Source organism: Parasteatoda tepidariorum, chromosome 2 (genome assembly GCF_982258835.1).
Source record: "Parasteatoda tepidariorum strain Cologne lab strain chromosome 2, Ptep-v5.0, whole genome shotgun sequence".
Lineage (NCBI taxonomy): Eukaryota > Metazoa > Arthropoda > Arachnida > Araneae > Theridiidae > Parasteatoda > Parasteatoda tepidariorum.
Window position 1 is genome coordinate 59,135,394 of NC_141756.1, and position 18,792 is coordinate 59,154,185.

General features: G+C 28.5%; 1 protein-coding gene across 4 annotated transcripts in view; it reads right to left on the reverse strand.

The window, feature by feature from the left end:
- Positions 1 to 18,792, reverse strand: part of LOC107446306 (protein c-ets-1-A) — a 188,835-nt gene that overhangs the window by 82,523 nt on the left and 87,520 nt on the right. Inside the window, exon 1 of one of the 4 annotated variants that reach the window (XM_016060917.5) lies at positions 6,198 to 6,539. The exons of the other annotated variants lie outside the window; for them this stretch is intronic. Within the exon in view, the coding sequence (XP_015916403.1) occupies positions 6,198 to 6,237 (40 nt within the window). The 5' untranslated portion in view covers positions 6,238 to 6,539. Of the gene's footprint in view, positions 1 to 6,197; positions 6,540 to 18,792 lie in introns of those variants that run through there. 4 annotated transcript variants of the gene reach the window in all.

Below are 18,792 nucleotides of genomic sequence, written 5' to 3' on the forward strand. Positions count from 1 at the left end.
AAAGGAAAGCGCACATATACATAGAAAACAAAATACATTTTGACATATTTAATAACTTATTAAAGTGAAACAACTTATTAAATCAAAATTTAAGGTGGGGAGCCAAGGGTGGCTTGGCCTTAAGGATTTTTTTATAATTTTCTGATTAAGTCTGTGTATCTGAATTTTTTCTGTAACATCTTACACCTATCTCTAATATATATCACGTATACTTTTAATTGTAAAATAAAATTTCATTTATTTTATAGCACAATTTTAAAATTTTAGCTTCTGCACCTAAGGTTTCGCACAGGTTCCAAAGGTGAGCCATGTTTTGAAATCACTTTTTCACTTACTCAAATTATCTTTAGAAAAAACACTTGGACTGGCAAACTTCTTTTAAAAAGGCACTTTAAGTGTCTTGCTGGTAGGAACAAGTTTCCCGACTTTAAAAAAGATATTTGTTTTCAGAGTGTATAATTTGCTTATTGATTTTACTTTGATAGTTCTTGTGTGAAGTCACTAGCGATTCTTTTGAGTTAACTCATTAGAATTAATCAAGAATTATTGAGTTAATTTTTTCAGAAGGATTAGCCAACAAGTAAGAGTTAAATAACCATACTAGAGTTAACTAACTAAACCCATAACTAATCTAAAAATACCCAAATTTGCAAGAAAATACCAGAATCGACCACAAAAACACTCATAACTACCACAAAAATAAAAAAATACCTGAAAAATGACTTTAAAATGCAAACAAAGCAAAAAACTTGAAACAAAATATCGCAAAGTCTACTAAAGTGCAGAAAACGTCAAAATATTATAAAAATTTAAAAATACCAAAGTTCCACATTTGCTTAAAATGAAATAAATCAATTGGCATTTAATTCAAGCATTCCTTTTTGAGAAATAATATGCTACGTAATGATTTATAATTAACTCTCTTATAGATTTCACGTTTGCTTCCGAAGGTGGCCCGAGTGTCGCGCCATTTGGAAACATATATAAGGTCTCTCTTACCTTACATAACGACATAAAACTATTAATCTGATAGATTAATTCGAATTAAAGTAATGTGGTTAAATAAAAAGAAATAAACTTTCAGAAAACATATTATAACTCAAAGTTCTAAGAAATTAAACACATTATCTTCTCATCTGGAAATTAGAACGGCAACTGCAAATAATTAAATCACTTCATACAATGGCGGCCATTCAAGGAAATATCTTCCAATTCAGCCTCGTGCACCTCAGATACAAGATTTACAATGCAGAAGGGACATCTTATGATTCAAAATAAATTTCATTTTACTTTGGGGGGGGGGACTACGTTAGGAGCACTGGCCACCTTTGGCTTACCCACCTTACTTAATTAAACATACTAAATTTTTTAAAAAAAATAATAATTTTTAGTGACTTCCTTGGGTCTGTCCTGCAGAGCAAAGTTTTTTGTGGTGAGGCTTAATATTAGAAATAGCCACTCTCAGTCCTGTTTCTATATTTAGCCGTGATCTATATTTTGTCTTCAAAGAAGCCACAGCAGAAAATCCAGTTTCACAAAGGTAGGATATTGAAAATGGTAATAGAATGCGAAATGCCCTTTGTTTCAGTGCAGAAAAATCCTCCTCCTGCCAAAATTCAAATAGTGATTTATTACTAAATTGCATTTCAGTTTCGCCACTTGTCGTGAAGTCTAGGAATTTTTCTTCCTCATCAATTGAGAGTCCTTCGGGAGTCTTATGAAATGGATTCGTAACCCACTCGTAACTTGCTAGCAGTTCGTCATGAGCAGGAAAATACTTTTTAAAATTCTTTGCCTGCACGGCTAAATGATTTTCAATGGTTACAAACGTAACTTTCATATATTCTTCTTCAGCCTTATAAGTTTTAGTACAATTATCCACATTTGCAAACATTGTTAGGTTTTTTTGCTTTAAATTTCTGCCCCACAATTCTAATTTTCTACAAAAAGCATTAACTTTATCACTCGTATCCAACATATGTGTATTTGCTCCTTGGAGTTTAAGATTCAAGTTATTTAATTTCTCGAATATGACGACCAAGTATCTCAATTTCATCACAAGTAAGCAATAGTGTAAATTCCCGGTTTCCAGTCTGTTATCTTCTAAGAAAATGACGATTTCTTCTCTTAATTCATGAGCACGTTGCAAAAATTTCTCACGTGATAAACATCTTGCCTTACATTTAAATAGTAACTCTGAATGTACTGAACCCATGTCATTACAAAGAGTAGAAAAGATTCTCGATCTCAGGGTTCTCATTTTTATATAATTTGAAATGGTTATAACCGCAGTTCGTACAATATTTAAACCAGGACGTATTTCTTTCGAACCCAAAGCTTCTCTGTGGATCATGCAATGTGTCCAGACGCATTGAGGCGATTTTTGTTTTACTAGTGCTTGCATACTTTCGAACCTTCCGGATATTGAACAAGCATATTCCGATGCAATTTTTGCATTTTGTGTTTGCATCATTCATAACATCATTTAAAATAGCAAATAATGCTAGCGCTGTTGTTTTTGAGTTCTATTGATTTGCAGAAAAGTAGTTCTACTACTGACATATTATCACAAAATCAAACATAGGCAATGAAATGAACATCTTTATTAATATCTCTTGCTTCAAAGTTTATTGAAAACATTTTGTCACGCAACATCGAGAAAAGTTGACACTACATTTTCAGCTGTATCACCAATTCGACAAGCAACAGTATCATTTGAAAGAGGTATGGACTGTAATTGTTTTGAAAAATTAACTCCAAACATAGTTTCTACAATCTCAATTGCTCCTGATTTTTACTTTACTTTTGTTTTGGTAGTTAGTTAAAAATAATTTAAAGACAGAATTCAGAATACTCAATATACATTATTGTTGCATACATTTTACTGCAAGTGGGGGGTGCGATGAAAATTATGATTGAAAACTGGGCCGCGAATACTGAAAGGTTGAGAAACGCTGATCTAACTTAAAACTGAGTGAAGCGAAATAAGCCTTAAAATAGAGGAAAAATACAATTACACTGCTTTCAGCTATTATTTTATTTTTAAATAAACAGAAACGAAGATTTAAACTCGAAAAATAATAGTAAAATTACTATATTTCCAGTAAGCCTTGAGATTTCAAATTAGTATTTTAAAACTTAGAAACTGAAACTTAAAAATCATTTTTTGATAAACGTAAAAATTTACAACTAAAAGGTTTTCATTTTAGACCATACAAATTCATATCATAACGAAATAATGTAGTTAAGTATTGAAAAAAATTTCACTATCAATTATATCAGTTATTAAATTACTAATGTAATAATAACAAACATTTAAATAATATAAATAAATAACTAAAAAAAACTCCTACACTTCTATCTTATGATTTTAAGAGGATCTATTTAAACTAAAAAAATTTCGTACATTTCTATTATATGATTTTAAGAGTAACTATTAATTGCTCAACAGAAAGAAAAACAATATCAAGTTTGTATGTTGATTTCGCTAGAAATATTCTATCTCTGAATTAATTTGACACGAAGAGAAAAAAAAAGCGGGGTGGAAAGATGAACTATTGTGAATTATAAACATTGATTGACATTCAAGACAGATGACACATTTTCTATCATCACTTGTAGGTGATTCTTTTTATAAATCATGAATGGACAAAAAAGAATGAAAAAAGTCTTTTGTAAATTAATAAATCTAGTGTGGAACTCCTATTTAAATTGAGAAGAGCAACAAATGAAAGCAAACATTTTTTTAAATAAAAAATATAATGTTATGTACTTAATATTGTAAGATAACATACAAATATTTAATTAATCAGTAATGCAATCGTATTTTACTCAGTAGTGTAGCGAATCTAGCAGTGTTAGTTTCTCCGCGTTATACTACATTTAGTAGTGAAGCAAAACAAAGTTATTTTATTTTTCAAAAAAAAATTACTTTATCTTTATTTAGGCAGGAACACATTTCAACGCTTCATCAAATAATATCAAACTATTCAATAATAATGCAAAAAGTTAAATCCTAATAATACTTTACAATTTCATTTGCATTATTTTAATTACGGATGTTAATTAGCCATAATTTGATATTAAGAATATAATTAACGAAGGCATAATATACTGTTTTTTACTTTTAAACGGTTGACAAATTATGTACCGTTTTAAATATGTAAATCATACATAAGGTAAATATGTAATATCATAATATGTAAATATGAAATATCATAATATGTAAATTTTAATCAGTAATACAATTATATCTTATTCAGTAGTGCAGCGAATGCAGCAGCGTTATATCACATTTCGTAGTGTAGCGAAGGAAATTTACTTAACTTTTTCAAAAAAAAACTACTTTATCTTTATTTCCACATGAGCACATTACAAAGTTTTATCAAATAATATTAAACTAAAAAATACACATACAGATTTAATAAATTTAAATATTTCCCTTCTCGATATCTTATTTTTATACTTTACTAAGAAACTTCACTTTCTACTCGCTGCACTCACCAACCCCTATGACTTCTAAGTAATCATTTTATTCTTAACTGTGATTATAGCATCAAAACTAAAAATTATTAAACTAAAATATCCTAATTTTTTTATTGTATTGGCACAAATTCTATTAATATAAAATTTAAGCATAAAAATTTTTCTCGCCAATCATTGCGGCATCATGAACAATCTTGTTTATTAAATCCCTATTTAATTTTTGGATACTAGAGAAACTAATGAAATATTTTTCGCCAAAGATATTATTCAATAATAATGCTGACTAGACATAGTTTGATATTAAGAATATAATAAAAGAAGGTTGATAATAGTAATATTAATTACTAGTTTTTACCGTTTATTTTTTTAAACGGTTGATAAATTATGAACCGTTTTAAATATGTTAATCATAAAATAAATTAATCGTTATTGCATAATAAGGCAACATCATAAGATTTCTTTTTATTAAAGAGCAGCACCATCAATTAAGAATAATAGCCAAAATAAGAAAGGTAATAATAGCAGCAAATAATATTAAGAAAGGTTTATAAATAAATATTGCAGGTATGTACCGTTAAATAAAGGATGAGGAATATTTTACTGATAAAAAACATCTTTATAATTGTTGTTAATATTGCTGATGACAATCAAAGAAATCAGGATATTTTGTTATTTAATTTACGAAGCAATGCTGTGTAATTTTCTAGCTGATAAGAACTAGTTGTCAACAATAAGGTAAAAGATTTTACAACATTAAGATGTTATTATTTTTTTTTCCTTTTTTTTTTAAAGAGAGAATTAAGCATACAAATCTGAATTGATATTTAAGCATCAAAATCTTGCAGGGGTATAAAATTTACGCATTAGAAATCTCCCATGATTAACGCAATCTGATTGAAATACGATTTCGCTTTAGAATTATTTAAACGTTTAATGCATACAAATGAATTTAAAAAGGAACAATATCAAAAATAAATAAAATATTAAAAATACACAAATAATGTATGAATAAACAATAAATTTTAATCGTGATACATAAATTCACTTTTTTTTTAAACCCAAATAACATTTAAAAACGAATAAATAACCAACATAAATAAATATATAAATAAATAAAGACTTAGAGAAAAACAAGAACGGAAAAAATGGTATATTTTCCAAAAATCAGCATTTATTTTGGTATTTAAAATTTTATGATTAAAAATTTCAAGAGCCTTTGCACATTACATAGTTGAAAAATTAATTGATCACTTATTAAAAATTCGATTTTCCATTTATTTGAAATTGCAAAGAAATATAAAAATGCATATAAAAATAGTAATAAGAAATTTAAAAAAAAAAATTATTAATATCGCTACCTATTTTAATATCAAAGGTTTTTTTTTCTTTCAGAAAGTTTAAATTTAAACTGTTATTTTGTCCATTTTTCATTATAATAAATAACGTTTGGAAAAAAATTAAATAAATAATTTTTAACTCCGATGCTTGTAAACGAAAACCTAAACAATGATAGATTATATAAATAGAACAATGACGTATGAAGCATTAGTACATAAATTTATACCCGCAAAAAAATTATAATAAATACATGAGTAAATATATGTATAAAGTTATAATATAGGATATTAAAATAAAGTACAATATACATTTATACAGTACAATATACAATTGCAATATTGAAAAATACAATTTTCAATAATTGAAATCCTTACCTCTTCCAGGATGATATCTAACACCCGTCAAAAGTACCATATTCGCCGGTACAACCACCGACGATAGAAGAAAAAACCCTTTAACCTTCCACCAAACGCAACAATTAACACAAATCTCAAACTTAATGATTAATGACAAAAAATGTAATCCAGAACAATCAAATTAAAATCCATAGACACATTGCGAAAACAATCCACACCGCGAAAGATGAAAAATGAATTGGGAAGGAGAGGAAAAAAAATTATCTCCACGTGTTCCTTTAACAACAACCCCGAATCACAGAGACAAAAGTTGCGACAACCACCCTCTGTACGTTCGTCTCGATTTGTAGAACTGTGAATGAAGTTTCCGAAAAATTGTCCTGGCCCGCGGGACGCTTAATTAACTAGTCCTTCAACCTCCTCTCTCCCACAACCCCTCGCCACACCAAGCGGCTCGCTCCCCTGTCCTAGAAATAAGTAAACAAAGAGAAGACGACAAGACCCCTTTCCTCCCCGCCCCCATGTGAGGGATGGAGAGGCGTGGTGTAGATAGGCTCGACACCTGGCCGGCAGAAGAGTTGAGGAAGTGTGGTCGACTACGCACCTGTGTTCTAAAGTCTTGTCTTACTTTTTACGTAATAAGTTAAGTTTTTTATTTATTGGGGAAGAGAAAAATTTCGGAAGTGGTTTTATGTAACATTTTGATACATTATTGTTGAGGCAGGGTATTGCCCCCCAACAAGGGTTAGATTTGGATGATATGAAGATTGATGCAAAAATAAAAGGTTTTCGGATTCTTTTTGGATTGGATTTAAAAAGACAATGAGAAATTTGATTGCAAATTCGAGAATCTGTCTTAGAAATATACATGTTATTTCAATAGCATCGTAAAATTAAAATATATAAATAAATTAAGGAAATGAAATAAAAATTGTTTTAATGCCTACCGTTAGAAGTAATCGTCATGGTTTTATTAAAAATTTTGAATTTTTTTTTGTTTATAATTAATTAAATTAATAAATAATTATATAAATTTTATTTCATTTATTTAAACTGTAATTATAATTTCAAAAAAATAATTTGAAATTAGGAGATAATTAAAAAATTAACATTTAAATTTTTTAATTACAGAAAATAGTTTCTAGTGGTTTGACTAAATGTCTTAGGAATGTACCAGTAGTAGCAGTTGTTTCGTAACAACTAGGTTCAAAAGTATTGTAACAGCTATAGCGTAATTTAAAATCAACGTTTTTTTAAAAATATTTATTTATTAATATTTAACTTTTTTTTTAAATTTAAAAACGATATTCATATATATTTCTAAACTCCAAAAAAATAATTTCCTGTGTTCTCAATTGAATGTCTTAAGACATTTCATCTAATTTCCTACAGTAGTTTTATAACACCAACTTTTTCATTGCTCCGTAATTAAAAATCTTTTTTTTATTAAAAAATAATAATAATTTTCATTTATATTTAACGTATAGAGCAAATTATTCTTCAAGCACTTGATCTGAGAATTTAGAGTTATAATGAGACTTTGAAAACGAAAATTCAAACAAAACTTCGAAACTGTTAGTGTGTTTTAAAAACTAACTTTAAAAAATTCAACACAAAAAAAAATATAAATGAAAATTCGCGGAAAAACATGCGCACATTTTTAAAATTATCAAAAGTAGATTTCATTACACAACTATGAGTGAAATTCCAAATATCTATTTTATCTATATTTTTAGTGACATTTTAAACTAGATTTCAAATATTTAGGCAAAATAATCATTCCGAAATTACAACAGATATTAACTAAACACTTTAAAATTTTACAACTAATAGCGTTATTACTTGTAAAACTCAATATTATAAAGACTAAAAAGGCATAATTGTAAGTAAAATAATAAACAGTAGTAAATTAATGTACATTTATATTTAAATAATGAAAAATAATAATTTATACAATGTATGGAAAATACTCGTTTTAATTTATCAATGAAAAGTAGTGAATTTCAGTGATATTATATAGCGATTAGCATTCGATTTTTGGCGGTACTGATTGATCTGTGTTTTTCTCACGATCATTCATCTAATACAATTTTATCGCTTAAACTCCATCAATAGGATTGATGAGAAAACATTGTCAATCCACCGCTTTTGATGAAGTTTTTGCATGTATCATACAGCAATGTAATAACTTAGTAAGATAGACAAATATATGGTATAGAGCGTGAGAACACGCATTCGAGGCATGCATGTCAAAGATATTGATGAGCTAGTTACTCACAAAAAGAGCCTAAGGTGATCAAAGAGAATAATTTGAAAAACTGTAAAATGTTTGTAGAAACAAATTGTTTTCCCAAGAGAAAATATTTAAAAATCATGTTTGCTTTTCCTATTTTAAATCTTCTCTGAAGAGGCATCTTATACTCAACACTATAATTCCCACTCAGGGTCGTCTTAATAACATGCAGGGCCCTCGAGTACAGAAATGTTTTGGGCCCTTATAGCATTTCATACTCTTAAAATCGAACTAAAAAACGTCATTTACATAAAATAAAGCATTTTTTACATATGTAATAATTTGAACAAATTTAAATACATTGTGATTACCCCAAAAAACTAAATCCACATAAAAACTTCATTAGAAAGTAGAAAAATATATTTCGGTTGACTTTTTAAGTTTCCCTGGTGATAAACTATTCAATTTATTGTTGCTTGCATGATAATCAATAACTATTTGTAGAAAGAAAAACAAATTGAACACTTTATACAATATAAAATATTTATTTAAAAAAATATATAATGCGATTTTATTTAGTCTTAGTTTTTTCAAATACAAAAAGTAAGATTCTCAAGGGCCCCCTGAGTGCCTGGGGCCCTCGGCCACTGCCCGGTTGTGCCCATGCGTAAAGACTGTACTATTCCCACTTATAAAAATGTTTTATCATCATCATCTATGAACAGCCATACCAAGAAGTAGATGTATGACTCTAAACAATGATCTTATGAAACACCACAAATGATCTTATTAGATGTAAAATTCTTAGACCTTGTAATTTTCAAGGCAACCCAGAAGACAAAAAGGTAAACATTAATATTAAAAGACATTTTTAATGATAAATTAAATATGCCACAATCATTATTGGTCAATTGTTATGCAAAAATACAGTGGCAGTCATAAAACTCCCTCTCGGGGGGGGGGGGTAAAATTTTCTCACTGGTCGACGGATCATGGGTTAGATTTCTCTTGCTGTCGGACTAACCACGAGAGGTTTCTGTATCTTTCCCCCTCTCCATTAGTTCTTACGAAAGGTTCTCTACGCAGGCTAGTTTGACCTAATGCTTGATCTAGAAGTTATCTTGTCTTCTGGATTGGATTTAAAATTACAAGACTATGGGTTTGAACATTGATAGTCGTAAACTCAGAATTGGGTCCGTTATTCAACGCTAGCTATAATAATAATAATAATAATAATAATAATAATAATAATAATGATAAAAAATAAGAAAAACGAAATCTTTTTTGAAATATATCATTAAAATACTTTAGATTGTGGCTTGAAGCCCGTGCAGTTTCATATGGAAGAGCTTGCTCGGAAAGTAAAGGCGAACAATGCGCAATACTGATCATATTGCCACAATCATGTTGTTGATCTAGAAATCGAGGAGCTTTAATCGTCATAATTTCCCTGACAGACGAACTCGTTGTAACCGGAGTAATTTAATTTTAAAATAAAAATTTATAAATTTCGAAGCTTTATTTTCATTATCATTAGCTTAAACAAACAAAAAACAACAAAATTAATATTTTTTTCTCTTTATTTTTATTTGTATATTTATTTATTATTGGTTGAACACTTGCGCGTAGTTAGCTTTTTTATTACAATTAAAATTAGTCTTATCCATGTTAAAATAACTCTAAATTTTTAATGTTGTAGAAACTATAAGCAAAGATATATTTTAAAGAAATGGCTTCTTTATTTAAAAAAGAAAATTTAAATGTCTTTCTAAATAGGACATAAATATAATAATTTTCTTGACTCGAGGTTCATCATAGCAGATGTTCATCGTTTCATAAAAATACATCGAATCTATATAGCCTTGTGGTTTAGGAAAAGAACATATAGAGCAGGTGCTGGGTACTTGGCATCGCCTCACATCTGCTACATTCCTTTACGCCCCAGGCCAATAAATGACAAAAATCCGCCAAACACTGCCAAAAATTGCTAGATTTACGTTTATGCTCAATGAAATACAGCAACTCCTGTTTTATATGTACCTATTTTTTTAGATTGTGTAAGTTTTATTGCGCGCTAAATAGTGTTTTTGTCTTAATGAAAAATGGCAAAAATTTGGTGAAAAAAAATACTATAACTGAATTATAAAAGTAAAAGTAACTGAAATTAATTTCTGTTGTATAATATTATAAAAAATTATTCACTTTTTTTTAAATGAATAATGTAAAATTAAGAATGATTTCGGAATTAAGTATGGCTATTGCTTTTATTTTTGATTTTTCTTCTTCTTATTTTTTATTAAAAAATACACTGTAAATGCGTTTATTTAATTAGTTTTATTGTTTGAATTTTTCCATAGGCGTACAAAAAAAACAATGAAACTAGAAATGAAGTTTGTAGTAAAACATCTAAATGGGTTTAGTTTTTTTTTTTTTTTTTTTTGAAAAATATAAACTTATTGAAGTGAAATAAAATAAATTTAAGGCATAGCACTCTCAATTCTTAATTAATTATAATAACTATTATTATTATTTCAATATAATCCACAAAGGCTTTGCTAAAATTCAAAAGGAATATAAGTGTTTAAAAAATAAAATATGTCAAAATCGAATGTTTTTATTAATTTCCGGAAAAATTCAAATTTAATAGAGTTGTAATATAAAAGAATATCTATCACATTCACTGTTAGCTAAACAATTTTACTGGCTTTGCTAACAATATTTGAATATAAATATAAGATATTCTGACTTATGTTCAAAAATATATACATAAATAAATAAAATTAACTAATAGAATAAAAAAGAAATGCTGAGGCTTAATTTTCAAAAAAATTTAAAATAAAATAGTAATTTAAATTAGTTTTAATTAAGAATCTTAGATGCATAGCATTAATTGATATATATTTACAAAACGTACAGCTTCGAATATAAAGCATTCATATTATTAAGGTTGCAGTGCTTTTGATTGATATTATGGTTCAGCACATTTAAAAATTAAAAAGTGTAGCATAAGAATTTAACTAAGCATTCATGTCCTATAAAGTTGCTATGCCTTTGATTGATATTATGGTTCAGCACATTCAAATTCAAAAATTACATTCAGTATAGAATAAGAATTTCACTCGGCATTTCTGTTCGAGTAACAATTGATAAATATATTTAAATATGAAAAGCAACTAATACTGAAAATAATAATAATTCATGAAAAAATATTAAGAAAAGCGCTTAAGGTATGAATCTAGCGACCTGGCCGAAAATCGCCGGAGTTGTTTGACAAGGTAAAAGCGCGCGACTGGCACGCGTACATGAACGTTGCCACACGCAATTCAAGATCGTTCTTTGTTTTTTCTTAAATTTCTTTTTTCTAAATCCAACTCAAGATCCTGATAAGTTAATGATGATGGCGATTAAAGAAGAGGGTAGCGCTTCGGGGTCAGTAGAAAGGTTACCCTCGGCGCCTACCTCTGTCATCGTCCACAATGTTCTTTTGGCATGACAAAAAAGAACAAAAACTAGTCTGGAGTAATTTATCGAGAATCGTTAAGTTTTTGGGATTTCGCTCTACACCTGTTGCCTAAAAACACTCTTTTGAAGTTTCCGGTTATTACGAAGTTTGCACTTTGTAAGTAATTGACAAGAGTTGCGAGGAACAGTAGTGTTCGTTTGAATCGAAGAGTAACGAACTTCTATTGTTGAGCGCATTTCTTGATGTGAAAATTACAGTCATTTACAAATGTATGAATTATTTTTGGAAAAACAATAAAAAAATTGTCATTAAACTTTTTTAGCGTAGTTAAAGTTATATGTCATTTTAAATTAGATAGTGTTGCCTATCATAACATTCAAAACATAAAACAGACCATGCACGGGTCGTGGTTCCACTTTTTATAATGGGCCCTCAAATCATGTTTTTTAAGCACATTTCGGTTAGATTTTTTTTTTTCTAAATCTTTATTATGTCTAGAGGTCTTGAAATCTTATTTCGATTATTGTTGAGTTTCGTGCCTTGATTAAATCTATTTAAATTATTGCGATCAAGCAAATAAAAAGTAGTTTACGAACAAAATCACTAGTTGTTTTCGCCAAACATTTTATTTTGAGCCGCTATGACTCAGGGGAAAGAGCGTTCGCCTTCCAATGAGGTAAGCCGGGTTCGAATCCCAGTCGATTCGAATTCCGCATCCGGCTTACACCGACCACAGTGCTGACGTGAAGTATCCTCAGTGGTAGACGGATCATGGGTTAGAGTCCCCTTGCCGTCAGGCTAACCGTGGGAGGTTCTCGTAGTCTTCCTCTCCGTGTAACGCAAATGCGAGTTAGCTCCATCAAGAAGTCCTCCAAGAATACAAATTTCTCCCAATACTCGATTCAGGAGTCCCCTTGTCTTCTGGACTGGGTTCAAAATTACAACGCTACGGACTTGAACATTAGTAGTCGGAAACCCAATAAATTGGGTCGGCTGTTCAACGACGGTAATAAAATAAAAAATAAAATCTTTTTATTTCTCCTTGGTGCGTAAACAAAATAAGTTGAATTATTTTAATTCATGATCAATATATTAAAGCGAATATACTTTTACTTTCTATTTAAATGTGCCTTTTATTTATTATTATTATTACGATTATTATTGTTTCAAAATGGTTGTTGGGAGGTTTAACTAATCCAAATAAATCAAAGGTTTTGACAAACACTCCAAGCACAGAAGATATCGGGGAGATATTGGAGGGGGGGGGGGGAGAGTTCACAAAACGTAGGAGAAAAAAAGAGAATAATTTTCTTCATATAGATTAGTTTATTGTTATATAACTAATTCATTTAAAAAAAATTAAAGTTCATATTTGTTACTTAAACAAATATTTGATTATTCTTTAGACAATTAGCTATTGCCTAATTGTAGCACAGGTTTCAATAATTCTTTTAGTTCTTATTGGTCAAACCTTTGCAAGCTGGGAAATTTGATCTAGTTTGTATACTCTCATAAAATTATTACTATGGTAATCTATAATTAAAGTAAAAAATAATACTGAATGTAAATAAAACAGATGACAAAATGAAAAAGTATAATAATAATGATAATATATATATTATTATTATTAATATTGTAATTATTATTATTATTGTAAAAACTGAATTTAATATTCTTTGTAACCATTACAGTTGATAAATAAACTATTAAAAAGAATACAAAAGTATTTTTCATAATAGTTAGGAAAATTGAGTGACATTTCTGTACTGTCTCTAACTTTCCTTACAAGTATAAAAATTAATTAGTCAAGAAAATGTTATTTTTAGCTTATAACGTCTTTAGTTTATAATAGATTATGTATGTTTTGTCCAAGAATGATAATTTAAAGATGAATAACCAAAATATTTTTTCCAGTCGACTTTAGCTTAAATTTAGCAAATTTAAAACCTGAAAAATTAAAATAATTTGCCCGAAAGTTAAATAATGCTCGAAAGGCAACTTTTGTATTTAAGACAATAAATAAAATGAAAAGACGGCATAAGAGCATAAAAGGGAATAAGAATGTGAAGGTCTTTCAAATAGTTTCTGTTTGGAAATTATTAAAAAAATATATATAAGTAATTAAATTAAACATTATATTAATTATTAAACTGTCCAGGTTTTTAAAAAAGAGTTATTTGAATATTCTAAAAAATGTTAGTCATTAGTCATAATCCAGATTTTTCAGATGGCCTTTGCACCAAAACAATAGTTTGAGGAGGATGATATATTATAAAACACTATCGCTTTCAGTCTTTATTCAATTTTGTATAATCTGTTTATTAATACTATCAATTAATATGATACATGAGGTTGTTTTCCCAATACAATGCAACGGCTTAAAAAGTTAAGAAGACAACACAGAATGCACATAAAGAAACGCATACCACAAATCAACGACTGCACAAAATTTGCATTCAGGGTTACAACAGGGATTCAAGTGCATTGCCTCCACTCTATAGAGAATTAGGCGGATAAAATCATTTGACCATGGTGACAACAACCAAAAAACTTGATCTTAAAGGATTATTTAATAAATAAATAAAAAATAAGTATAATAAAGCTTTCAGTTTACAAATACACGAAAATAGACTATTAAATATAACCTTTTTTCAGATGACAGTTTACGATAGTTAGAATTTTTGTGAAGAGCAAGCGTTTTTTTTGGACAAAAAACAAGAAATCACTATCTCTTCCATTCTTTATTTTTAACTTCTGATTGAGATGATAATTTTTAAGTTGCGTTTTTCTCTTAAAAACTTTACTCATCTCAACAAATCATCAGCATTGGGAAATCAGTCATTTATGGGCTTCATCAAAGAATAATAAATTAGGGACAGAACATAACAAAGTTTAGAAAAAGAGATTGGAGGTTGACAAAAGGTAAGATTGGAGGTTGACAAAAGACGACAGGGAGAAAGGCAATTTGCAGGACATTTGTGTAAAGCACCTGAGGAGGCATTGTATCCAATAATGGGCAGGTAAGTGGAAAAGAAAGTAGACAGATATAGATGGATATATAAGTACGCAAGTGAAGAATTGTGATGCCCTCTGCGGTGAAAATCGATAATAGTTCCGCATTTGTTGGAGAGTAAATGGATAAGGGGAATCTTTTATAACACTTGAAAGTCTCTGATATGTCTCATCACTTCATGAACTTTTTACTTTCAGGAGGAGTATTTTCAAATGGTATTTTAATGAGTTAAAAAGGGAAAGCAGGTGATTACTTTAAACCGCAAACGGGTTTGAATAGTTTCATTGTATTTTCAAAGTAATTTATTGCTTTCACGAATAAATAGCGAATAGGTTTGCAACAAAATTACAAGTTTTCAGAATAATTGCATCACTTACCAGCAAGATGATAAATGGCGTAATTATTCTGAATTTATTTCAGACATTTATTTATCTAATATGCAAGTATATAGTGGTCGACTGTTAGGGCAATATTTTCAACGGAACTAAAGTTTTACTAAATGTTTTAGTATTTAACAGTTCTTTTTAAACAAATATTAAAAGTATAAATAGTATAATATGGCACTACTTGTCTTGTTTTCCATTAATACAAAACTTTTGTTACATTTTACTGTTGAAAACAGTCATAATCACCACATTGTCTTATTACCGTAGGAAAATGAGACGGCACATTTACGAATAAAATAGTCCCTTTTATATTTATTATGAAATGGTATATCCCACAGAATCCAAATTGCAGAAACCTCCCAATGATGTCGATAGTGTTGCAAATTCTGTGGATTACCTTACACCTTAGATTTTTTTAAAAATAATCTAAGAGTGAAAAAAAAAAACTTTAAAACAAATAGAGATACGAAACCGAGAACAAGTTGAAGGTAAAACGAGGAAGAAAAGTCTGTCTTCAGTTATAAAAAGTCAGGAATATTTTTGTTTTTAATTTGATGCCAAAAAGAGAAGAAAAAAAAAACACTTAATGTTCATTTTTGTCGTTGTTATTTTATATTTGTTTGCGAAATACTTATCATGGTATAGCAATGAATTTTATTTGAAGAAACATGAAACAGGCACAAATCAGAACAAATGCATTAATACACAAATTCAAAGCTCGTTAATTCTTCCTTTAAAACGAAAAAAATTTTTTTTTAATCTTATCATCATCAAATTCATCCTCGCTTTCTTATTTCTTTATGCAAGTGTCGGTTTTTTCTCTTCTTTGGCAAAGCTAAAGTATTATTGTGTAAAATAGTCCTTTAATTTATAAATAAAATTTTTGTACAGAACTGTATTATATTTAATAGTTGCAATTTTGCTAAATATATGTAAACTAAGCTCAATTCTTACAGTTATAATCTCTGTCCGACTGCGTTAAAGTCGCAGACAAATTTGAATTTTTTAAGATTGTGCTGCAGTTAGACTCTGCAAATTCCGATACGAAGACAGAATAATAGAGTAAGATTAAGTATCATAATATTCTTATACTTAATTTTAATTAATCTATGGGATATTCCATTATTTTATTATAAATTAGGTATCCTAATTATTTAAAAAGTTAATTGTCACAAATCCATCCAATGAGGTAAAGAAAAAATGCTAAGTTAGTAATTATGGTATAAAAGTTGGACTATTTTTAAGGGACATTTTTAGAGCTGTCCACATTACTATAAACATCTGATTATAATAATTCATAATTAAAAATATGTTACTAATTTAAATTTTGAAACTCTAAATCAATTATTAACAATATGTACAAGTGTACAAGCTAGTGTACACTTGTTAGTATAACAATATGTACAAGTTAGTGATTGGCAAGGCTTTTTATTTTCCTTTTAAGTTAAGGAAGTAAAATTTTTAGAAGTAAATAAATTTTAAATATAAAAAGTTTCGCTGTAGTTCATTTTATTTCCGAATATTTTTCCAAATATTTTTTTAGCAATAAATTTAGTTTTAAAATAATCATTTCACGTTTTTGAGGTTTTTCTAAAATTAAACAAAAACAAAACGGGAAATTCCGTGAAAGAGTTAACCTAATAAACAAAATTTCAATGTTTACAAAATACTGAGTATTATGTATAATTTTGCCTATTTTTATAAAGAAAAAAATAAAATTTTATTAATATATATATTTAAAAAGAAATTCTGTATTAGATGTAAAACTTTAATCAGAAATTTCACCACGTTAATTTACAATAATCGATCAGTTGCTTCGGCAACATTTTCTAGTTAAAAAAAAAATGGTCAGTGTATTTTGTTGTACACGTTATATTGAGCTTCATACTCCAAGAATAAACAATAAATAAATATCCTCAGGGTGTTTCATTTTGAGGTTATTTTAAATTCAGTTCAGAAAAGACAATATGACATGATAACTTAAGAATTTTTTTATTTTACTTTAAAATTAATGCAAAGTTCTTTTCCATATACTTGATTTTAAACCTAAAAGATTTCATAGGGCAATTAACATTGCTTTAAATGTCTTATTTTCCTTACAATGGCCTTTAAAAAAAATCAAGTTTAGTTTTTATGAATATAATCAAAGGCATCGACGTTCTATATATACCATGTGCTTTATTTTATAGCTCAAATATTACAGTTCAATTATCTTATTTTTTTATTTTAATTTTACTCATTAAAATTTGCCCTAAAGCAACTCAATTTTACTTTTTAAAAAAAAACAAAAGCTAGAATGTTCTGTTCTATGTCCTTGATTCTCATTGTCGATGCAAAAAGGGAAGAAAAAAAAACGAGTAGGGAATTGGACAAAATGTTAATAGTCTGTTATTGATTTGAAAGTATGTTAATAGTCTGTTAATTGATTTGAAAGATTCAATGCAACTTAACGTAAATTTCATTTTAGTCACAGAGGAATCTCATATTGAATCAGTACATTTTTTTCATACGTTGCATTATCCAATTAGTAATTTGGAAATTCAATTATATCAGTGAGTTCAGCTAAACAAAAAATAAAATAAAAAAACAATAAACCGTAGAGAAACTGAATATTATGTGTAATATGTAATAATATGTATTATTTTGCTTCGTAAAATTCAATATGTAAGCCGTAGAGTTGGCAGCTCAAACATGAGTATGGATAAGGAGATAATTTTTTAAATATATTTTTTAACGAACCATAATTGAAAATTTTAGTTAAGATACCAAGTAACATTCTAAAAAAGAGCAAACTTTGGGGATTAAAAACATGTTATATTCAGTTGCTCGCATAGAATTTTATTTTAAAAAAAATTTCTTGCAGGTTATTAAATAAGATTGTTCTATAGTTTTTATTGGAGATGAATAATCAGCAAACAAGCTTCTGCTCTTACTCAATTTTCTAAATCTTATACGTTTCTAAAATCATTAAAATAACCCTGAGGTAAGCTTTTCTATTATTTTTCGATCTTTACGATTTCCCATCAGCTAAAGAAAGTTATTAAAAATATTATGATACAATTCTATAATCTGCTAAGTTTGATAGATGGAATTATGTATTTAAATTAACTACTAAGTATGAAGTATTGTTATTTTTCTTGTGTTCTTCTGCTATTGTTTGCTTATATTTAAGAATAATAAAGTTCTATCTGATATCTATGACATGTGCCCCCATAGATAACCCTCGAATGGGGCCCACGACCCGCCCCTCTTGTCAATTTAGGGCTCCGATTAGTCGAACAGATTGTTTCCCGACCTAGAAGTCGAGGTCATAGGCGGCGGCTCAATTTTTCTCCCGCCGCACAGCAAGTGTCAGTTGCGGCACCTTGCGCCCAATTTGCCGTACTTACTCCCGTCTAATCGCTGTCGTTATTTGTGCTTAATAACCATAACGTTTATTTAATAACGCCAGCTACAGTACAGCTGTCGATTTGTTGCCTACATCAAGCTTGAATTGTGAATCGGGTTAGAAGGTACAA